Below are 24664 nucleotides of genomic sequence, written 5' to 3'. Positions count from 1 at the left end.
GATGTGATCGCGCCGCCGCCGTAACTCACATTCAAACAGTCAGTAACCACACTTCTGTCGGGCGGTTGGCACTGTGATGCAACGGGCGCGATAATGTTTTCTTCCCGCGTGTTCGAACGTCCCGCTCCCGCCGAAGGAAGCCTCCGCCCACAATATTTCTTCTCAACGGTTTTCCTCGCGGACAGCTCACCCCTCTCCACTTCCGCTACAACCTTTTGCCTCCTTCCCTTCCCCCACCCCCTCTTTTCCCCTTTCTTGAATTCGTTCTTTTCTTTTTTGTGTTCTCGCATTGCAGCCCTCACTTTCCCCTTATTCGGCAGGAACACCCTTGTCCGCCACTGTCTTGCTTTTCGTGTTTTGTTTTGTTTCCTCAAAGGAGAGCGTCTTCCCCTCTCCATCTGTGTGCGGTGCCGTGAGCAAGTGGATCGTTTTTGTTCACAAACAACCTTACCCTGATGAAGGACGGTCCACCGTCCGAAACCGTCGGTAAATAAATGTTTCTTTAAGAAGTGTACTTCAACTCTTTACTTATGTTGTTAGCAGTCGAGCAAGTTTTTTCATCGTAATATATATATATATATATATATATATATATATATATATATATATATATATATATATATATATATATAGGTGTGTGTGTGTGTGTGTGTGTGTGTGTGTGTGTGTGTGTGTGTGTGTGTGTGTGTGTGTGTGTATAAAGCGTTAAGTTACATAAACAAACTTTCGAAAACCAAAATTTATTTATTTGAATGCAAATCGCTCTTCCCAAACTTAAAAAGCGAGGAAAGAAAAAAAGCAATCGAACATTTATACAACTGAAAAAAATACAGAAATTGAAAATTGCATCAATGCACACATTAAAATTCACTAATACCCTGATTACTTCAATGTTCACACTGCATGTGGAGGCTGGTATGTACAGATGTTACAGCACATTAGACATTTTCAAAACTATACAGAAGAAACGAAAAAAAGAAAATTGTCATATATCCTTCGCAAATCAAGAAGATAGCATTATTACACTCCAGATGGTCTCCGTCAGATACACAGTTTAAGGCGTTTTACACCTTGCACTCACAAGATATCAGCAGTTGCAACTCAGACATATTTAAGTAAAACATACAACAAAGAGCACTACGCACATATGCTATATGAATAATTTTTTCTCTGCAAGGAGTCCTTATGAGGGAACTGAAAAATATACATCTACTTTCGCACTTTGAACCATCCAAGCTGTATTCAGAAGAAAGTTAACCTCTAGGTTTTTGGAGGAAAAAATGTAATGAAATTAAAAATAGCATAGTCGCATGCATGCATTTTCACAATACGTCGAGGGCAACATAAATCAAGGGCTGTATATCAGCAAAAACATCAGTGCTCATTATTATTGTGAACAGTAATGATGTTTGCCATTAAACAGGCATTTGGAGGTATGCCTGCTCTTAACATGAAACCAATGTGTATATTACCGATAAATTACCCGCGTATATCGGGTCAGCAGGGGAGCACCATCGGCCCTCAAAAGTGCGATTATCTGGGAAGTTCCACCAAATGACGCTCATTCAAGTGTTATTAATTGGATTCTAAAACATAAGCCTCATGAACTGCTGACAAAATGGTCTTCTGAGGAACGCACTGCACCATGCACTTCTTTACATCTAATGCACGGACAAGACAATGTTCATTTGTTTCTTCAACACTCACACACTGAATTGAATTGCACCCAAGTACACACTCTAAAAAGAGGCTTAGTACACGAAGTTTTTTTATTTTGAACAGTACGTGATTGTTGGTAGTCAAAGGCTCATCAATGAGTGCAACAATCTCTATTACCCGCCCGTATGTACTTCCATTAGCCAGAACATAAGAGTTCTTCCTTCGAGATTTGTCTGCGGAACTTACGCAGTACGTGAAAGCGCCAACAGAGGCTTTCTTGAACTTTGTTCCACCTGCATCGACATTCCCTTTTCCATAGAGCACCACCTTGCCATTATGGCAGCAGTTCTTCCTTAAATTATAGCCTTTAATCAAAGAACGCACAAAAACACTGACATCGTCATGTTTTGATTGTATCGCAGGCAAAACTTGTGGAAGGTTTGAAGGATGCAGAATTTCTCAACAATTTGGGAGTGCGCATACCGCGTTCCATTCACAAAGCGCACCAGTCTACCATTCATTGATTCGAAAGGGAAAGCCGAGAAGCCCCACAGGGGTCCCCACTGCTTTACATGATCCACCATGTGTAAAAGAATGTGGGCATTGTACGACATGTATTGCTTTCCATACAAATCTTGGTACTCAGACAAGAATGCCACCATTTGTTTTTTCACATGTTCCATTTTGTCCATTGGAATCGAAGACTGCAAGCAAAAATGAATTATTTTAACAAACTTTATCCAATTCTTATAATATTTTCGCGGAAGGAACTCTCTTAAAACAACGGGAGAATAGAACAAGAGCCAATCTCTCCATTCCGATGCTTTCCAAAATTTGAATTCTGACAATGGTCGCGGAAGTCTACTCATTTCCCAAATCGGAGTGATCTGCCTTAGCCTGTCGTTTATCTGAGGTAGATGACGACGAAGAGAGTACTCGGAACGTGTTTTGTGAGTTATCCACATAGATGTCGTGGTTCTAACGAAGCCGTTGCACACAGCATGCATGTAATCCACGACAAAAAAACTGGGGAAGCTGAAGTATGCTAGAAAAAAAAGGATACTAGCCCCTTTTATGCCTCGACGAGGCTGCCCCGTCCTCTCGGCATCTGCAGCATGCTTAACAAAGCTATCCTGCGTCCTCAGCTTTGCCGCAGGCTCTTGATACGGGTACACCCTAGTGTGCCCTTTTCCTTTTTGCACCACTTCACCACTGTGCTCACACCATGCACATCCATACGCTCCATTAAACTGCCGCATGTTCATTAACATGCATCGTGCAACGCTGTCAACAGAGCACGGGCCTGGAAAGACGCGACACGTGTTAGCAACCCCATTCTCATTTGTCCAGGTAATGCCTTCTGAAGAAAGGGTGTTCATAGTTTTCGTGAACGGCTTCAAAAACGTATTCATGTTCGGTTTTCGTGTTCCGAACCACAAACCAGAAAGAATTAGATTTTGAAGCCTATCTTTATATGGTAACTCATTAACTTGCAGCAACAAAGGCCACATACACTCCCCTGAGGATTCAAACAAAGGAACGCCATCTGTGTTCCATGTCACAGATACATCGTTCTCAGTTAGAGGCAAGCTTCTGTAAAATAGACTCTTTGTAATGTCGTCTACATCGTAGGAAGCCGGTGGACGGCGCTTGAGCAATTTTTTACTTAAAAGCAACTCCTTGATTTGTGATGCAATATCGAGAGTGTAAAAAAAAAATCCAGTTCGCAAAAGAAGTGGGACACTATGAGTAAGAGCACACTGCTGACATAGAACATCAGTATCTTCACACGGGAGTGTGAGAAGGTACTCGAAACACTCAGGACAATACACGTGTGTAGTGCGTTTGCACTCATACAACTATGAAAACTTCTTGAAAAACAAGTACTTCGTCTTCGGAATACTTGTATTTCGTGGCATGTGGGCATCAATCACATTAAGGAGGCTTTCTGTGGCTTCCTTCGAAGAATGATGTCTCAAGCTGTGGGCCATGACCATGACGAGGCTCTGGGCTTTAGAAAGTTTGGCCTCAGGATACAGCAGCTGCCCCTATATAAAACGATATTGAAGGAGACTTAATAAGTAAAAAGGCGGCTAGCGCTGCTAATAGACAGCCGGAGCACTGCCTGACGAAGAAAATCTGCACAAAATATTTAAATTGAAGCGCCAGCGGAAACTGCGCGCTAAAATACTACATTATAGTTGTGTTACGAAAAATAGAGGATTGATATTTTCATATCGCTCAGGCTAGCACGAGCACTTTAAAGGTACAAGTGGGGTACTCACCATATCGCCAGGCTCTGAGCTATCGACCTCTGCGTCTCTGTCGTCGTCATCAGAGGATGAGTCTAAGCTTTCTTCGGACGAGAAGATTTCCACGGTCTCGCTGTGAGGCGGCAAAACATCGATGCCATTGTCCTGTGAATTGGTTGCTCCTTCTTCCTCTCTCTGCTGGGTTTCTTTCCTGTGGTGCAATGACGGCGTGTCCGCAGCATTCTCCCCTTCGCTATTGCTGTCAAAGTCGTTCTGCTCTGGCGCCGAATCAAAATTACTCAGTTTTCGCCCAGCATTCTTTCGTAGTGACCGCTTTGTACGAGCGGGAACCTTGCAGGCGCTGTCATAGAGATATTGTTGATATTTTTTCGGCCTTAACATTTCTCCACCTGGCAGCAGCTGTTCAGTGCTGTCAAGTTCACGACTCGTGCAGACTGAACGCACACTCGCCACCAGCTGAAATATATTGAGTATGTCACGTGATAAAGGCGAGGAGGTAGTGCCTACCGCAGCAAGTCTCGGCATCTCGGTACATGGAATTTTCCCCATGTGGTTCTCGCTTCTGGGGAGTCACCGCAACGAGAAATCTAAAGCCGTTAGCGCGCACTCAGTTTTGTAGCAGACGACACTGCGAGTCTATGACGGCACAGCCTGGTTCAAAATGGCCGTCCCTTCAAGTGGCTTCGAATTACTATTCCTAGCTAAAATTTGCTCGTAGAGCCCTACTTCTGTTTTAAATGCGCATAATAAGGTCGTGGCTAGTAGCTTTAATTATTTTTCACGGCGATCCACCCCACGAGCCACATGGCGAGGTAGCACCCCGCTGACATCCTAAATGCTTTCAGGGTGTTAGCTCAAGCCATGTTGTAATCACCGAATTTGGGATCTGAGGCGTTTTTCAATCGGCGATCAGAAGCACGTTTTCCTGCTACACGAGCCGAAAGGCGTACTTCAGCGAGCGATTTTGACTCAAATTCTGAGCTCTAATTGGCCGAGACGGATTTGTGCTGGATTAGGCGTCTGCTACGGATCGCCTGAGCTGGAAATACTGAAGTTGTCGCTCAGTTTTCATCGCATGTCTCTTCTTGTATCTCGTTGCCCCACGCCGTGCACCTCTTACAAGGAGCGTTTATTCCGTCTTTTATTTTTTTTCATCTTTCATTATGTGCCATAAAACCTAGCAACGTATCTTCCATCTTTTTCCTTATCTCTGGTTTTTTTTTTTTCGATGCTTTCGCTCCATCCCTGCCAGACCGACCCAGTCCTCTCCTCCTGCGTGGTTACCGCGACCATCCTACCTCTTCCTTCCTTTTCCTTCCCCCTTTCCCCCTTGAAGCGCATCATTCTGCGCTTCTTCAGCTCTTGCTTTTCTTGCTATCGCTGCCAGCTTTCGGCGTTCAGTTTCTTCCTGGTATGCATACAGGCGGTGCGCATATAGTTTGTACTGGACTGGCTGCGAACGCGGACCCGCTGAAGAACCGGGCGCGTCCCATCGACGCCGCCGAAATCCATGCGAGAAGCTTCCGTTCGGAGACGGTACGTTTTCGAAGCTCAAGTCTACTACCGCTCCTAGAGCCCCAACCCCCCTGCGCGGGAGGATCGATGTGACGATTCCCCAAGTCAGCGGACGCGAAGTACGCCGCAGGCGCCGTCTCCGCGGCACCCAGCTGCACGGGGAAGAAGGGAAAGGGAAATAAACGCTCCCTAGGAGAGGAGCCAGTTTGACTCCCGCCAGCAACGTGTACTGTCGCTTTACGGGCGCCCCTTCCCGCGCCCTCCTCAGGGCACGTCGGTGACCCGTTTCGGCATCGAACGGAGCAGCGGAACGCGTCGTGCAGACAATTAATGGGAAGCTCAAGAAGGCAGCGCCTGGAGATTTCCAAACAAACATCGACAGGATCCTGCTTTCCTACAGAACAACGCCGCACGCGTTTACTGGGTCCGCTCCCGCTGAGCTCCTTATGGGCAGGCAACTGCAAACGCCCATTCAACGAGTGCACCCCGGCCTAAGGGCGCATGTGGACTTCAAGCAATTGAAGCAAAAGATGCGCTGCGACAACAAAGCACGCAAAAGCTCTTTGCCTTCGTCCGGCGAGCCGGTCTTTGTTCGAAACTTCCGACCAGGCCCAGCTTGGATTGCCGGAACGGTTCGCCATCCCACAAGTTCTTCGTCGCTTCAAATACAGCTCGAAGACGGAACGCTGTGAAACAGACACGCGGACCATGTGCGACCGCGAAGGACCCCCGGCGTTCTCTCCGACGACGAGGAGCCTCTTCCTGCACTGGCAGCGACAACGAACACGGAACAGCTGTGCCCACCTCGCTGCTCATTAAGCACCGAGCCGTCTACAACAGCCTCGGCGCGGCAACAGCAGTCAAGTGCGGCCCCTTTGCACCCCCAGCTTCGTCGGTCTTCCCGGGTCCGGAAGCCTGTTATCTACTATGGCCTATAGAGGCGTAAACAAGCGCCGCTCGACACCAGTGCCGTGCAGCAGGCTTCATAACAAAGGGAGGAGTGTGACGATTCTCCAAGTCAGCGGACGCGAACTACACCGCAGGCGCCGTCTCAGCGGCGCCCAGCCGCTCGGGGAAGAAGGGAAAGGGAAATAAACGCTCCCTCGCTTTCCAAGGAGAGGAGCCAGTTTGACTCCCGCCAGCAACGTGTACTGTCGCTTTACGGGCGCCCCTTCCCGCGCCCTCCTCAGGGCACGTCGGTGACCCGTTTCGGCATTCGCTTCCATGCTCGCCCCTTTACAATACTATACCAATCGATAAGCCCCCCCCCCCCCCAATATCTCTTCCAAGAAACAGGAAAAATCACACTCTTCCTCGGCGGGACCGAACAGATGATAGCACTGCTCTTACAGCGGACAGCTTGAGAAGCTCACTCGCCTTCCAACCACCTCTTTTGAAATGAAAAAATAAAAAAGCTCACTCTGCGCTCCCAGAACCGGTACTGCAGTGGTGGTGGTAGTGGTTTATTTTTAAAAGAAAATAGAAAAAAAGCTGAAGCAAAAGAGTGTTTCCGGCCGCGGCAATTGCTATCTAAGGGCAAGAGAAAGGGAGAGGATAGTGAGGAGAAGTATAGAGGGGAGCGACAGCAAGAAAGGACAGGGGAGAGCTTTGCACACTATTTACAAAATACAAAACTAGTAAAGTTCCCTGCATAGTTCTTGACATGGGACTGCGCATCACCCCCTCCCCACTTACGCACGCAGACACGGTACGTCACCATCGTCACGTGATTTTGTCTAACATTCTAAAAGTCCGCCGCATTTTCACGAGCCACTCTTCGGAAGGTAGAGTGAGAACGGTTTGGTTGCAATCCAGCTACCCTCGTTGTCCCCAAAATGACACATGTTCTAGTAAAATGGAACGAAGAGAAAAAATGGGACGTTTATGCGGTACGTGCCATAGACGCTGAGGCGGGTATGGCGCTTTTAACAAAGGAAAGCGCCATAGATGAGCTACGAGGAACAACAGTCATGGTGGAATGGGAAGCCGGCCAGCCACCAGCGCCGGCAACCCTTCTGGATTTCGGTAAGTGTCATCATTTACTTTTCGGCCACATTTATGAACGCCAGTACTCTGTCATGATTTGGTGCGTCGCATGAAATGCAGGCACGATGCGCGCAATGGAGCGCCAACGTACGAGACTCGTCCGGGAGTCTGAAGTAGGTGCCGTCCCGGACAACACAGAGACGCCACCAACAACAAGAGAGCCGCCGCCAACAACAGAGCCGCCACCGAAGAGGCAAAAAGTATGTGTGGTTCCCCGTTCTCCCATCTCCGGCTGCTGAGTAAAAAGAATTGCTGGCATTGCTTTTGAATTTCTTAATTCATTGATCTTCTAATCGTACTACATCGTATCGATGCAGGCATCAGCTGACTGCAGTTGTGGCGCGGCAGAGCGCATACCAAACCTGGAGCAGCAGATTGAATTGTTGGAAGAAAGGCTTGCCTCCGCTGAGAATAACTACAGTAAGTCACTTCACATGTCTTTTCTTTGTAAGCTTTTCTGCTGTGCCTTGAAATTTTGTGGCTTGTGGTTTTGTGTGTAGCTAACCAGAGTTCAAAATAAATTTAGAGCACAATGACATTTTAGAGATTTATTTTAGACGGCTAGCATATTTAAGCTTACTCTCTTCCCACCCTAGAGGATGCAGTGCCTACATCACTGCCGGCAACATCACCGAATGAACAATTTTTTTAGCAGCCTAGGAAACACCGTAGGGATCTCGTACATTCCGCGCATTCCTTTCCAACATGATTGCTGCCGTGATTTGCAGTAGCACTGATCAAGTGGCATAAACGTCTACTGTTGAGTACTTTATCGAAATCGTCTTCATTGGGCTGTAATAAATCTCGTGTGTTTAAGGCGCAAGCTAGTAATCCGCCGCAGCCTTTAGCCATTTCATGTCACCCTCTTTATAAGATTTCAATTTTGTACATGTTGGGTACACTTTTGACCATGAAGTATTTTGTATTGGCAATTTTCACACCGTGGGCGTGCCCCTGTGGATACAATATGGCGAGGATGCAATAATCGAACTTCTTAACCAAGCAGTCTCTTCTTGTAGAATAAAGGAAATATGAGTCAAAAATCGCTGGTTGGCTTTTTAAACCATTTTGGTTGCATTTATTTACTTTTTCTTGCTTGTATTCATTGACCAGAAAACATTTTAGAACTCTGCAACTTATCGTGATCTAATGTGCGCTGCGTATTGAATGGCTTTATAGGCTGATTTATCAGACCTCCCAAAACATGTTTTATGATCGTTTCTCTTTTTGCAGAATCATACAAGATGGTCAAAAAACTAGAAAAAATTCTGACGCAAAGAAGTGAGCCAGATACTGTTGCGGTCCCAAAGGTAAATGGTTAATTTTTTTCTCGCATTGTGGATTCAAGTTTATTGGAATATGTATCGCAACATTTTTTGAGATAATTTCATACTGCTTTGAAGTTAGAAGGGCCTACTTTACATGCTGTGTACTGGGAAACTGCAATCCTTGTGGACGAACGAACCAGCAGTGGGAGTTTTAGTGAGTAGTAAATTTAATGACATATGATACCTCGGGGTTTACCTAACAAAGCGACGTTTCCTATTAGGGACGTCGTAGTGGAGTACTCGGAATTAATTTCGACTACCGCTAGTCGGATAGACCTTAAAACGAACAGCAGTTCTTAACACTCGGCCACGGTGCACGGCATCTTGTATTCCAAAACTGGCCAATCACAACAGTAAAATAAATAAATGTTTTAATGTTTTAGTGAATTAAAAAAGCAAGGTATCAAAATCTTAGAGCACGCAATTTGTTTATTGTAATTACCTTCTTGCTTAAGTAAAAAAGAGCATTAAAGGGCTATAGACACCTAATTTTGGTGGCATGTTTTCTTCTTTGTAATGATGCGTACAACAGCCGAATGATGGCTGTGACGTCAAAGTGTGGTTAGAGGTCACCTGAGACATGGAAAAACTGCGATATAATCACTGTTTCGTCACTTTAATTTACTACAGTACTGAAGCTAACCTTCTTCGAGCCTTGAAGACAACGTATGGAGAAGCACCGATTAAATTTTATCTTTTCATGCCTCACGTGACCTGTAACTTCTCTTTGAGGTCACAGCCATCGTTCAGCTGTTGAAACCGATACCGAAACAGCACGAGAAAGAAATTCGATTGCAAATTATTTATCGGTTGTGTTAGGATACCACGCGGTAATCCATGTATAATAATGCTTTACGCCTCATTACCAAGAAAAAACATCCACCAAAAGTCAGGTGTCTACATTCCTTTCTTTTTTGTCGTAGACAAATTCTGTGCGGCGGTCCTCAATCTGGTCGGAGCTCCACTGCGACTTAAGTTGTATCCTCTATCAAAACGCGGCCACCGCGGCCAGAACCCGACCCGAAGTCCTCGGGCTGACCAGTACGCGGGTTCGATCCCGACCGCGCTTCGATGAAAGCGAAGCCCAAGGCCCCACTGTTCTGTGCGGTGTCGTGCACGTTAAAGAATCCTATGTTAGTGAAATTTCGGAAACCTCCTCTACAACGTCTCTCATAGCGTGAAACGTCGAGAATTTCAGCAACGGCTGGCGACCTGCAAGTAATAAGCTACAGGTAGCGTGACTTCCGATACTGCCCACGCTGGGTTGTTGCCGTGTGCGTACAACATGGCTGCTCTGTCTCACTGGCGTTCTTGGTTACTCTCCTTAGTTTTTCTGTCATGAGAAGGAAGCACACATTTGCTCGTACCTCCACCTTGTTGAGCAAAGAAGAACCTTTAATGGTCGCTCTAAATAACGACCTAGCTGAAGGAGTAAGGTTCACATTTGATGTCCCTTTTTGCAAGTATGCTAACTTGCTTATCAAGGTATTGTTTGAAACTTTATTTCGCAGGTGGAAATCGGCAACGGGATTTGCGTGGACCAAACGGTCATCGACCGTTTGCTGGCTCACTGCCGAGGCCAACCCTGCAAGTTCGCCCGCCACCTCCTGCGTAGTGTATTCACAGTGGATGAACTCCGTGGCAAGTCGCTCACTGGCAAAGGCAGCAATGCCAACAAAGACGCAGAAAAAAAAGAAGCTCTTGATTCGGACCGAGTTGGCGCCATTATCGGTATGTCTGTGCATTTCATCATTTCAGCCTCGACTCGCGGCAGGAGCATTGCAAAGGAGTCTCAGAGTTTACTCTTACATAACGAAAATATGTATTTGGGCATTTTACTTACTTACCTCTTAAAGAAATCAATTTAAAGATTGTGAGTAAATGATACTCTAAGATTTCTTTGTATACAGAAGGTTCTCCAAAGCACGTGAAATGTTACAACCTGCAGCATATCGTGCTGTATTTAGTGATAACCGGAACGTCAGAAAATCTCTACTGTGGAGCATGCAATACGAAGACAATTAATTCTTTCCTTCTGGAAGGCTGGGAAAAGTCTTCAGGGAAGGATCCATATCGATCCACAAAAAGTACGCACAATTCGTTTTAGAAAGTTTAATTACGTTGAGAAAAAAGGTTTCAAGGAGAAAACAGGACACTAAACAACGTTTTGTCCTTCTGAGATAAATTCAAATGTCATCTCTTTGATGCTGTGATTATAACGTGCAGTGAAATGCACTGTGACCAAATTCAGAATACTTAAAGGTGCAAGGGAAGAGCAATCTGAACTCGTCTTTTTGCCGCGGGAACTCGATATACACGTTCCGAGCATTCTTAGAAACTTCGGTTTATTGCCCTGCGTGGCCGATTTTCCTAATTAAATCGAATTAACGTCCGGCTCCCGCCTTTTTTTTTTAATTCTTCCGGTACGGTGGGCGGAGTCGGCCAACGCGGGGAGTGCCTTTCACCCAGTCCCGTGGCGGCTTGCCGCTCTGCCATCGGCGGAGACTGGGCGTCCGGAAGGGGGGGCAAGGGGGGGCGGTTGCCCCCCCTTGGAATTACGGATATTATTTATGCACTAGTAGAAAACAACTACACAGCTGCCGCCTCCCCCATAACCGGCCATCGGGTGCACCCCCCTGGAAAAAGTTCTGCGGACGCCCTTGGAGTAATACGTAGTAATCCGTAGAAGCAAACAGCCCACTCGTATTTTTATTTCCGCGGGCTTATTTTGCGGCCATATCATCTGCGAATGAAACTATTTGTTCACGGAAACCTAAAAACAAAATAAAGCGAAAGCAAAGCCTCCACGGAGCTGGCTGAAAGGCACTCCACGCGTTGGTCGACTCCGCCCACCGTACGGGGAGAATTCAAAAAATAAAGGCGGGAGCCGCACGTCAATTCGATTTAATTAGGGAAATCGGCCGCACAGGGCAATAAGTCGAAGTTTCTAAGTATGCTCGGAACGTGTAGATTGAGTTCCCGCGGCAAAAAGACGAGTTCAGATTCCTCTTCACTGCACCTTTAATTTTTTTCTTGGAACGTACGGCTACGCTTCGAGCAATGCATGTTCTCTTACCCTCGCCGAACTAAGACTGTGGATGCACAGGTGCCAGAGATATTCCCTCCTCTATAGCAGCAGTGAGCATCTTAGCACTAAAGCTCTTATGAAGATGGGTCGATGCAGGTACTTAATATCCTATGCGGTTCTGCACTCGTCCTCCTCCAAGCGCTTTTTTATCAAATTAGGTTTTTATGTTTCCCTTGTGTTCCTCTTAAATGGATGAAATGGTAATGACGGGTAAAATGCGCATTTTGCTGCTTCCACTCTTTTTTTACGATTACCTCGTTCCATAAATGTTGCTTATGTTCTTGAACCACAATCAGAGTCCGATGCAAGGACCTGATCCCTTGAAATTGAATTCAGAGCATGCGCATGCTACAGGTGCTCTACACTTTGTTTTTCTTTTGTTTTTTTAGGCTACACATGCTCCAAATTTCCTGGGGTGGCGGTACAACAGATAAGGACAAGCCTTTCATCAATGGTGTCCAGGGAAATAAAATGACAAGGCAATTGATTGATGTAACCATTTTGAAATAAATTAATACTTAAAAGCTATACCTGATCAGTGTACTTGTTGCCAGCAGCATTCATCTATTCTTTGGGTGTTTACCACCGTTATGCGCTTCTTGCATGATAAAATCATATGGTGACAATGTTTCTAAAATTATTTCTGTCATCGCTAATCTCATCAAAAGTCAGACATTACATCCGCATTACAACATTTGACATCACATCCGCATCACAAAATCGGACATCACATCCAGATCAAAAACTCAGACATCACGTCCACATCAGGAAATCAGGCATCGCACCACATCACAAAATCTGACATCGCATCCACATCACAAAATCGGACATCACGTCCACATCAAGAAATCAGGCATCGAACCACATCAAAAAATCTGACATCACATCCACATCACAAAATCTGACATCACATCCACCTCAGGAAATCGGAAATCACATCCACATCAAGAAATCAAGCATCAAATCCACATCACAAAGTCAGACATCACATCCACACCACGAAATCGGACATCACATTCACATCACAAACTCCATAACATCCACATCACAAAATCGGCATCAAATTACCTTGAAACTTCCCACAAAACATCATCACCAGAAATCCCTTAAAAGGATTCATCATATCCTCATCAGATAATTAGTCATCACGCGCACATCAGACAATCGGCGGCAAATTTTCTGGAAACATTCCACAAAACATCATCACAAGTCTTCACCATAAATCCATCACAGGATACATCATATCCTCATCACACATTAATTCAACACATGCACATTAGACAATCGGCGGCGAATTTTCTGGAGGGCCTCGACAAGGGCTCCACACAAACATCATCACGAACACCACAGAATGTACGTTGTGTGTGATGCGATTGAGCAACAAAAATTCTGCAGAAGCACCATAAATTTTTTTGTAAGGGAAGAGACCAGGAGATCGTGAGGAGTCCGCCTGTTGCATGACACCTCGATATTCACATCCCGATAACCCTGCAGAGGTAACGCGCATAGAGGGCCAGTTGGGGGAGATGGTCTGTCCTTCCAACCCGATGGAAACTGCTATGCCCGTGGCGCACGGTGAGGTGTTCGGCCAGCCTGGTTCGGTATTACGGGATACGGGCAGCACCGGCATTGTTGTGCGTGAGTCCCTTGTACCGGCAGCGGCGCTTACAGGGAAACAGGCTACATTATTTTTGGCCAATGGGACTCGTGTAGGAGTTCCGGAAGCGGAGGTGGTGATTTCTTCTCCATACTTCTCGGGTAAGGCCATCGCGCGCTGCTTGTCTACACCCTTGTACGACATTATAATAGGCAATGTCCCCGGGGCTAAACCTCCATTCTCGGTTGACCCGCCAGTTCTCACTGATCAGGCAGTTTCCCTTGCCATGACGGGTGCGGTCGATGTTCCTTCCCTTATGGTGACAGCAAAGGTATCAGAGAGTAGTAAAAGCCCCACTCTGAACACACTCCACTTGTCACTGCCGGAGTTTCGCCTCAAACAGGAAGAAGACCCGACCTTAGAGGTGTGTCGCAGGAAGTTGGGGCAAATATTTCATGGCAAGGGACAGACCGCCCACTCCTTTGATACTGATGACGGTGTTCTCTTCCGGACATACCAAGTGTGTCCCGGCCAGGTCGTTGAGCAAGCGGTGGTACCGAAGGGCTTACGCACGCAAGTTCTTAAGTTGGCGCATAAGAGTGCATTATCCGGCCATCATGGAATACGGCAAACAATAGCTAGGGTGCTCAGTGAGTTTTACTGGCCCGGTGTACAGGCTGACATTAAGAGTTATGTCAGATCGTGTGACATGTGTCAGCAGACTGTGTCGAAGGCAAGGGAGAACAGAGTGAATAACATCATAGGACGGGAACATGTAAAATCATGGTGGAAACCGAGGTCGGTTTGGAGAAAACGGTTTCACAAAGGAAAACGGAAGTACTAGCCGGAAAAGTTCTCGCGACGGTGAAGTGGTTTGATGTGAACAATGGAATACGGAAGAATGTAGCCCACACCTGTTCTTGTTGGAATTGTTTTTGTTTGTTCATGTTTGTTTTTGAGTGTCGGCTATCTACTTTTTATCCTTTCCGTGTTTCTTCGCCCTCTATGGACGCTTTACGTTGACTTTCCATGTGCTCTCTGTGCTGTGTGTGCGAAGGTCTCTGAACGCTTCGAACATTGACGACCGTCGTATTGTGTGTGGTGTGTAGTGTGCGCGCTGTGGTGCGGTGTTCTGTGTTGCGATCGTCGAGCGCGTCTGGTGTCGCTCTCCTGAAGTCGAGTTCTTTCCCCTGGAAAAAACTTCCGAAGAGGGGGCCTTCTGTAAGGAGATAGCGCCACCCAGCGGCGTTCGTGAGGAGAAGACAAAGCACGAGGAGCGCGTGCTGAGGGGCACGCCGGGACAGGTCGAACAGGATTACGGGGCAGAGAAGAGAAGAGCGCGGTGGGCGACGGACGTGGACGAGTTCTGCTGGCTCCCCGAGTTCCGGGCTTGGGCCTTAGCCGCAGACGTCCGGGCCACCAGACCTGGACATCCATCGTCGGGAGCCTCAACCACCAGGTCCAGGCGCCACTCTTCTCCGTCCATCCGCCAGCTGCTCCACACAGGCCGCTTCTGGCGCCTACGTGACCTTTTTCCGGGATACCAGACCCGGGAACCGTGCCGGGAGCCCACGAACGCTGACGCTGCGGTAGCGTTGCATCGACGTTGGAACGCCAAGAGACTCCTTGAGTGCCCGACACCCAGCCAGTCCTCCCCGCTCGTTGCTCGAATAAGAGACAAGTAGTGTGACTTTCCTCTTTGACTTTCTTTTCCCTGTATTGTCCGTAAGCACTTTGTTCTGTTCCCCCGTGTGTTTTTCCCGTACGTTGCCGCCTTGCTCTCTTGTTCCTTTCCTTTTTTCTCGCTCATATTGAAATTGGTTTCCTTTCCGATAAAAGCCGCCTCGTTTATTGTTTGTACTTTTGTGTCTGTTTAAAATAAGACCTGCAATCTCTCAGATCCTCACATTAGGTGACAGCCGAAAACTTGTTTTTATAAAATAAGGAGGATCCGCTAGGTGGCGCCGCCCTGGTTAGCTGGCTGACTATCGTGATCCGTTTTTCGCCTGCCCATGGCCTGGTCCAGGGCCTTGCCCGCACCTGGATTTACACTCCATCGCGTCAGGAAGACATCCGCACCACGTGGACACCATTGGCATCACGGCCCGCTGTCGAGCTGGCGCTCCAAGCGCCTCCAAAAATCTGCTGCGGCGCGGCGACTCACTAACCCTAACGCGCCGCGCCTGCACCTCTGGCATGCAGCGTCTCACCAAGCCCCTGAAGCCGAGACCCACCCATACCTCGCCGGTGTCAACTTCTTCCGACGCGGCCGCCGCGGGGCCTACTCCAACCACGCTGACAGCCATGTCTGAACCGGCTGCGTTCAACACCGGCCACAGCACCGCGCCCATTCCCGTCGCGTTCACCGACGCTGGGAGCTCCGAATCGACAGCCGCGACGCAGCCGGCAGCGTTCGTCACCACCGCGGCGTCCACTGCTGGCCAAGTCCACGCATTCAGGGAAGCCAAGAGCTTCGGGCCCACAGACGCATCGCAGTCGACTGCGTTTGTCGCTGCCGCCAGTGCCGCCGCACCTACTCTGACCACACTTCCCGCTGACAGCAAGTCCTGCACCTTGGTACCTGCGTCGCAGATTACGGCTCAGGCTGAGGACTCAGCAGACATGGACCTTACGGCGTCCCCGGTCGACGGCCATCTCATTCCTGCCCCTGAGGTCGGCTGGAGCACCATCGGTGCCAGCCTGCCTCCGCCACCCGGCCCCGCACCGAGCTCATCACAGTTGCCATCCAGCTTCCCCCTGGCACCCTCACCCCCCAGCTACCGCTCTACGACGTACTCGCCGCAGTCGTCTCCGCTGCACAACTATCCTCCGAGAGCAGTGCGGAGATTACCCTTCAGGCCAAGCCAGCCCAAAGCCTTGTGTTTTTAAAAACACATTCTCCTCTCACCGCCCACCTCCTGCTTTCTATAACTCATCTTCAGCTTCACGGTAAGCCTATCACCATCAAAACATATGCCCCTAATCCTCCAATCTGATGCCTCGGCGTCATCCATAACGTCGGTTGCCACTTCACCCCTGATGACCTCATGCATGATATCGAATCATTCAAAACCGATATTCTTGCTGCTCGCATGATGGGCACCACTCAATCGGTGCTCATAACTTTCGCTGGAACCGTAATCCCCCACTTTGTGTATTTTAAACGCGTTGCCTTCCGGTGCCGTCCCCATAAGCCTAAGCCTCCCACCTGCACCCATTGTCTCACTCTTGGACACCGCGCCCATCAGTGTCCCCAGCACAGCGTTCCGGCAAAGTGCCGTCGCTGTGCTGCTCCTCTACCCGCCGACCCTTCCGCTCATGTATGTGCCCAGCCCTGGTGCGTTCATTGCCAGGTAAACACCCACCCCTCCCTCGACCCCACTTGCCCCTTCCTCCTCGCTAAATAACGCGAGTGTGCCAAAGCTGCGTACCTCCGACGCCTAGCTTTGCGCCGGGCCACGCAACCCACCCCCTCCTCCTCCTCTAACAGTGTTCGCACGGGTCCTTGAAAACCTTGAAAACCCTTGAATTTGAAAATGTGATTTTCAAGGCCTTGAAAACCTTGAAATATTTAATGGTGCCTGGAAAACCCTTGAATTTCGTGATGATAGTCATTGGCGCCGTTCAGCGATTGCCCGTTGATCAACTGGCCACATTGAAAGCGAGGGTTGCCTCCCGATCCATGCCAAGGAAATCCAGTCCGGTTCGGGCGTTCGTCCTCCATGTTGTCATATTGTCGGGTTGTGTTCTTTTGTTCGCTGCGGTCGCGCACTTTTTATAGTTGCCGTCCTCATACCGCTTGTTAATCACCTCCCGTTGGATTATTCAGAGCACGTGTATTGCGGCACACGCATGACGTGGATGTAGTTGTGTGTGCGCGCAATGCCCGGGAAGTGCAATTTCCAGCAATCGTGGCTTAGCCATGACGAGTACAAAGACTGGGTTGCGCCAGACACCACGAGTTCGCATCGTGCTAGATGCAGACCGTGCGGAAAAGTGTTTGACATCTCATCGATGGGAGAGTCTGCGCTGAAGAGTCACAAGAGGAGTTTGAAACACAGCGTGAGCATGAACGCAGCAGGTAACTCCATGTTGAACTACGTGACATCACGCGAGTGTGGTGAATCCGTTCGTGTGGTCGAACCGCAGTCCTCGAATTTGAATGCCGCAAGCAAGGCTCACGATTTAGTGACAGAAGCGGAAATATTGTGGGCTTTGAAAGTTGTCACGTGTCATTACTCGTACAGCTCATCTGCCCACACAAGCGATCTGTTCAAGAGAATGTTTCCCGACAGTGAAGTTGCGAAGGTCTTCACATGTGGAGAGAAAAAGTGCGCATACCTGGCGTGTCATGGTCTTGGACCATTCTTTCTATCATCCATTCATCGGGCGATAGATAAGTGCGACTATTACGTCGTTCTGTTTGATGAATCCGCAAATGATTACCTCCATCAGAAGCAGATGGAAATACATGTCAGGTACTGGGATGCATCTCAAAATATAACAACAAGGTACTTCACATCCGTTTTTGTGGGCCACGCGACGGCAGATGACATCGAGGATAAATTGTTGAAGGCACTGGAGCCATTACCACTTGTTAAGATCCTACAAGTGTCCATGGACGGACCGAATGTCAACTTGAAATTTTTCAGAAGCTTTCAGGAGCTCCTGCAAAAAAACTATCAAGTACAATGCCTAGATTTAGGCACTTGCGGTCTGCACGTTGTGCACAACGCCTACAGGGCGGGTGTAACTGCCAGCAAGTGGGGAGTGGACATTCTGTTGTCTAGTCTAAGTGCATTGTTTGAAGATTCCCCGGCGAGGCGAGAAGACTTCGTAGCGGTGACTGGTCAGGCTACATTTCCCCTTAAGTACGTCGCCCATCGCTGGGTTGAAAATGTTCCGGTAATTGAACGAGCCTTTGCACTGTGGCCTGGTGTGAGAATTTACATTGAGTCTGCAAGAAAGAAAGAAGTGAACCAGCCGAAATGTGCCTCCTTTCAAAACTTGCTCAGTTTCTCCAGTGACCCACTAGTCCCCGCAAAACTGAACTTTGCCCTTGGGATTGCACTGATTCTGAAACCTTTCCTGACGGACTATCAGGCAGACCAACCACTTGTGTTTTTTCTGGCAAGGGACCTCGAAACAATTGTCAGGAAGCTTCTCACAAAGTTTGTTAAGTGTTCAGTCCTCTCTGCATCAGTCGGGACTACAGGCCTGTTGAAAATCAACATTGAAGACGTGAACAATCACACAGCACTTGAGAAAGTGGACATTGGTTATGCAGCTGAACAAATTTTGAAGAATTCCAAGGTCAGTGCAAAAGATGCGTTTGCATTTAAAATGGAATGCAAGCGGTTCCTTGTTAGTGTGTGTAAAAAGGTTCTTGAGAAGAGTCCTTTAAGATTCCCATTGGTTAGAGGCCTTTCCTCATTGGATCCCCGTCGAATGTGCACCAAGCCAGACCAGTGCCTAGCAGGACACAAGAATGTTTTGAATGCCCTCATCGCTGCAAAAAGGTTGAGCGATCACCAACGGGACTGTGTTCTCTCTGAGTACGCCGAAATGCTGCAGATGGAGAAGCACAAGCTGCGATTGTTTGAAAAGAGCTCTGACAGGCTAGACATTTTTTTCTTTGAACTCCTAAAGTTCAATTCATCCTACGCTGAGCTCTGGACAGTAGTCGAACTTTTGCTTGTGCTCAGCCACGGCCAGGCAACTGTGGAAAGAGGATTTAGTGTCAACCGGCAGGTCTGTGTGGAAAACCTGAAAAGTCTGTCGTATGTCTCACAACGCGTTATATGTGACACCGTTGATAAGACAGGTGGCAGTAGGGCCTACCAGCAGGTAGTTATGGCGGAAAGCTCCCGGAAACTACTGACGATAAACACGCATAAGGGATTGTATACTATGAACCGTCTGGCTTTCGGCATTTCGTCCGCCCCAAGCATATTTCAAAGAATTATGGACAACATGCTGAAAGGTTTGGAAGGAGTCAGTTGCTACCTTGACGACATCCTGGTCACAGGCAAGACCAAGCAAGAGCATTTCCATAACTTGGAAGCCGTCTTGTCAAGATTGCAGGAACGCGGTGTGCGCATCCGGCGCGATAAGTGCTCGTTCTTTCAACGAGAGCTCCGTTATCTGGGCCACGTCATCAACGCCGAGGGTGTTTGCGCATCGCCTGAAAAGGTATTGGCACTGCTAAATGCGCCTGCTCCAAAAGACAAGCAGCAACTGCAGTCATTCCTTGGGATGGTCAATTATTACGGCAAGTTTGTTCAGCGTCTGTCGACTTTGGCACAGCCGTTGTACAGGCTGCTAAAGCAAACAACAGAGTGGACGTGGGATGCGTCATGCCAGCTTGCTTTCACGGAGATAAAAGCAGCTATGGCTTCCCCTCCAGTTCTTGCCCATTATGATCCGAAGCGACCGCTTCAACTTGCCTGCGACGCATCTCAGTACGGCATAGGCGCAGTTCTTTCGCAGAAAATGATCAATGGATCAGTTCGACCGGTTGCCTACGCATCCCGCACATTGTCAAGTGCCGAAAAGAACTACAGTCAGATCGAGAAAGAAGCCCTTGCCCTCGTATTCGGCGTAAAGAAGTTTCACTTCTACGTCTACGGAAGGTTCTTCACGCTTGTGACTGACCATAAACCACTGCAAACAATTTTCGGCCCGAAAACAGGCATTCCCGCGATGGCAGCTGCCCGCATGCAGCGTTGGGCGCTGACGCTGTCAGCCTACAACTATGCTCTTGAATTCAAGAAATCTACCGATAATGCGGAAGCAGACTGTTTATCGCGCTTGCCGCTCGACAGCAGCGAAAAGCAATCGGCAGAAGAAAGCGAAACTTTTTATTCGCTTCGTTTGGAAACGCTGCCTGTCACAAGCCAAGACATCGCTCGTGAAACGAGGCGTGATCCTTTACTAAGCAAGGTACTGAACTTCACAAGTGCTGGCTGGCCGTCGCATGTCGCTGAGAAGGAGTTGAAACTTTTCTTCGACAAGCGTTTGGAGCTCACAGTTCATCAAGGGTGTTTAATGTACGGCATGAGAGTAGTCGTGCCTCCAAAACACCGAGCCTTCTTGCTTGAGGAACTTCATCAGGGTCATCCCGGTATCGTAAGATGCAAAGAACTCGCGAGGAGCTACGTCTGGTGGCCTGGTATCGACGCGGACCTAGAGCAACACGTGAAGAAATGTGAAGAGTGTCAACAGCAACGGAACGAACCAGCACCGGCTCCGCTTCATCCATGGTCATGGCCGACTTCGCCGTGGCAAAGAGTTCACTTGGACTTTGCTGGACCCATGAAAGACAAAATGTTCCTTGTTGCTGTGGACGCACACTCAAAATGGCCGGAAGTTTATGTCATGCAGAAGACTACGGCGTACCACACAATTCAGTGTCTCCAAGACCTGTTCTCGCGTTTTGGCGTACCCGAGACCATCGTGACCGACAACGGACCACAGTTCGTTTCCGAAGAATTCAAGAGCTTCGTCAAAGGCTTCGGTGGTCGTCATATCGTGAGTGCAGCGTACCATCCAAGCACGAATGGCCTTGCAGAGAGATTTGTACAGACAATGAAATCTGCGTTGCGGAAAGGACGACCCCAAGACTCCTTGCAGGCAACCTTACAGACGTTCCTGATGACGTACCGCAACACGCCGCATGCGACTACAAGAGAAACTCCAGCAAACCTTTTCATAGGTAGACGACTGCGCACGAGACTCGACGCAGTCAAGCCTTCTGTCGGGGGAAGAGTGGCTCAGCAACAGCTCTCCGATATGGTGCGACGCAAGGCACGTGAGCGACTTTTCAACATCAACGATGAGGTCCTCGTGAGGAATTACAGAGGTCCTGAGAAATGGGTCCCTGGCACTATCATTCAGCAGTCTGGCCCCGTTTCATTCAAGGTTCGAGTTAAGACGAATCGTGGGGTGCTCATTTGGCGTCGTCATCAAGACCAGCTACTGCTCAGCATCGACAGCTCAAAGCAGAGCATCATGGAAGATTTTATTCCAGATTTCGGGCATCCTGAGAGCGCCAACGAGCCACTTCCAGCTGCGGCCCCTGCGGCAACGAACGACCCTCCAGGGGAGCGACGCTATCCACAGAGGGACCGGCGACCTCCTGATAGATATCAGCCATAGCATTAGTTGCATTGTATAATGTAGCAAAAGGACTTTGCGCTCATTAGGAGGAAGGAGAAGTTGTGTGCGCGCGAAACCAAGCACTCGTGTTATCGCGTACTGTCTGCGCATGCTCACTGCCCGGCTATCTCTTATCGGGTAGCCCGTGCTGGCTTTAAAAGACCGCTCGCACGGGCCCACCGCGCTCAGTATGTAACCTGTTGGCTTCCTGCCAAGTAGCAGGAATAAACGTTCCTTCGATGCTACGTCTACGCCGCCCAGTTCTTGGATGCCAGACATGACAGGCACCTCGTTGAGGAAGAAATTGATACCTTAAAGCGAAAGAAAGCAAGACTTGAAGCAACCGTTGCTAATCTGACAGCTTCAGCAGACAACTTGGCTGAGAAAGCAGAAGAGACAGGCGACGTCGTGCACATTGTGAAGTCAAATTGCCTCAGGAAAACGGCAAAAAGCAAGACGGAAGAACTTCTAAACATCAAGCAAGAAATAATCACAAAGTGTCAGGAGCTTTCATGAACGCTTGTTACGACCTGTCTTAGTTTAGTGTTAAACTAGTCAAGTCTGTAAGTGCTTCTTTTTCTTAGTGTTCAATAAATTTGTTGCAGCGTGTTTTAAAAAAGTTGTTTTACTATAAAGGGTACTAAATTGAGTATTGAAATGATTCCTTGAAAGAAACTTTTGGAGGCCTTGAAAGTCCTTAAAAACCCTTGAATTTGTGCCTTCATAGCCTGTACGAACCCTGTACTAATCATGAACCTTGTGGGGATTGAGCTTCTTGGGCTACCCGAGTGTGCGCCCGCTTCCGCCGTTTCGTTCCTTAGAGAGACCCCCCGTGGGGTGTCCGCGATCGGAATGCGGGCAGCCACGCTGCTTGTCCTCCCTTGCAAGGGAAGCTCTTCCGAGAACCGCAGTAAATCACCCTCCCTTCCGTCCTTCCCGCTTCGACCTCGCGTCCCCATTGGGTCACTCGGAGAGACAGTTGGGGGGGCGTTGTTTCGGCGAGGGGTCCCGAGCGGGAAATGAGCGGGGAGATCGCCACCGACTCGGGCAGCAGAAAGGTGCGTAGTGTTTGGCTCCCGGGTGCCTCGGCCTTTGCCGGGGGCCCAAGAACGCGGGTGCTTTAACGTGCGCATCTAGTATGTATGCTTGAGTCCAGGCCCGAACCTCCGGAGTCGTGTAGCCCGCCTGTGCGGCGCCGACGCGCTCCGGATTCGGGAGGGCCTGATTTGGCTGGTTCTCCGTCATCACCGGCCATTGCTGGTGACGACGCGCGATGAGCCATCGATGTGCGACCTGCGTCGTCAAGATGTGCTCCGCGTATACCCCATCCTTCCTCGTGTTGCGCTGCGCGTGATTTAACCCTTTGGCTGGCCGCGCGGCATGCGATCGCCCTTAGCTGTGCTGTCACGCGCGTGTGTAGTCTTTGCTTTGCGCGCGCGGCTCCGCGGGCCCGCTTTCGGGTGCTGCGGCGGGACTATGGGTTGCACCGAGGTCTGGGGATTAGTGCAGTGTTATGAAATGCAGCTTACTGTGTAATAAACACTTGTGCTTTCGAATAATTGCGCCTTCCTTCGTTCGGAGCGAGAGCGCAGGCGCGCACCAAACGCTGGCAGTGCCCTCAGCTTGCTCCGGCCCGAACCCGCGATATGTGGGCGAAGTGCTACTTAATTAGCACACCGTCACTCCGGTGTTGACGAGCCCACAACCTCTGTCAGCTCCGGTCACGTCACCACCAGGCTCCTACGCCGCCAAAGTTAAAGGATCCTCGGTTCCAGCGTCCCTTTCCAGCGTCTCTTCCACTACACCACCCTCTCCATCCCTGACTGACGAGAGCTGCTTCTTCGACCTCCGGCTCGCTATGCTGGAACGCCAGCAGCGAGAGCAGCAGCGCATTTCCCACGACCTACAACAACAGATCCACGCCTTGACCCAAACCCTCCAGACAACCACCTCCTCTCTTACCTCCCAGCTTACCAAGCTAAATGAGCACCTTGCAACACTCACCACTCCCTCCTCCACCGCCCAGGTCGCCCCTTTGGCTGATCTTCTCGAAACCACCACACAGGCACACCACACTCGCTTGGTTCAGCTAGAGACATCGGTTCTGCAGATTCTTACCACCCTCCAAGCACAATCCAAACAATTAGAATCCTTCACTTCTACGCTCCAATCCCTGCATGAGTCACTGCCCCCGGCCAAAAAGAAGGAACGCGTACCCTCACGAGCTTCTACCTCTGCACTATCATAACAGCTTTTGGCGAGGACCTCGAGACTGTGCAGTGGAACTGCCGAAATCTGTGCCATAATAAGACCCCCCTCCACCAGTATCTACTCGCCCGCCCCTCCCTGCCCCCTTTTCTCGTTCTCCAGGAGACCCGGACGGCCCGCACTGTCCCAGGCTACCGCGCCTACCATGCTACTACGGCCACACCACTTGCGTCTATTTATGTACTTACGTAGCGACGTGCTCGTGGAGCCGCTTGATATCCCCTCCGTCCTTCTTAAATATTGCCACGTATCATTGCAGTGTGTGTTCGTACACGCTCAAGGCAGCAGGAAAGGGTCGTTATCGCTTTTGTTCGTGGCGCGAGGAGCGACCAGACTAATCTCGATTGTTCGCAGCCATGAAAGGCTGCATCTAGGTTTTTCCAGATTACCGTAGATGATCTTGACCTGTTATCTGGAAGTTTCTTTGCCGGCTTTAAATTGAGCGATGCCGCGAGCGGCGGGCATTCGTAGTTCGACGATTGACGAGCATGCTTGTTGCTTACGCCGCCACCGAGTGAGTCAGTTCTTTTGCGGGCGCAAGTCAGCCCAAATAAAGAGCTTCGTTTGCAAGTATTTCTGGTGTCTTCCTGACCGCTGGACTGCCGTCACTACAACGTGACAATATTTAGTTGGTGTGGTCTATTCCCAACAAACACAAGACCTCCTCAAAATCTTCCAAAAATGACCCATCGGGACAGCTGGAATCTCCCCAGGAGGTGCTCATTTTTACCGA

General features: G+C 49.0%; 2 protein-coding genes and 1 pseudogene across 2 annotated transcripts; 2 read left to right on the top strand and 1 right to left on the bottom strand.

The window, feature by feature from the left end:
* Positions 1-974: 974 nt before the first annotated feature.
* LOC149326075 (uncharacterized) lies at positions 975-3501 on the bottom strand (annotated as a pseudogene).
* Positions 3502-6763: 3262 nt separating this feature from the next.
* LOC149326074 (uncharacterized) lies at positions 6764-12437 on the top strand. The gene is made up of 6 exons (XM_089563515.1): positions 6764-7472; positions 7554-7693; positions 7811-7913; positions 8727-8803; positions 10333-10552; positions 12299-12437. Exons 1-6 carry the CDS (start codon positions 7283-7285, stop codon positions 12382-12384), a joined length of 816 nt encoding a protein of 271 aa, XP_089419641.1. The 5' UTR covers positions 6764-7282; the 3' UTR covers positions 12385-12437.
* A 4875-nt stretch (positions 12438-17312) lies between these two features.
* Positions 17313-22295, top strand: LOC149326073 (uncharacterized). The gene is made up of 2 exons (XM_089564466.1): positions 17313-21651; positions 21916-22295. The coding sequence occupies exons 1-2, from the start codon at positions 17389-17391 to the stop codon at positions 22177-22179; spliced, it is 4527 nt and encodes a 1508-aa protein (XP_089420592.1). The 5' UTR covers positions 17313-17388; the 3' UTR covers positions 22180-22295.
* Positions 22296-24664: the final 2369 nt, after the last annotated feature.

Source organism: Amblyomma mixtum, chromosome 10 (assembly GCF_055824585.1).
Source record: "Amblyomma mixtum isolate Tamu chromosome 10, ASM5582458v1, whole genome shotgun sequence".
In the NCBI taxonomy this organism is placed as follows: domain Eukaryota; kingdom Metazoa; phylum Arthropoda; class Arachnida; order Ixodida; family Ixodidae; genus Amblyomma; species Amblyomma mixtum.
This window is presented reverse-complemented; position numbering and strand designations above follow the sequence as displayed.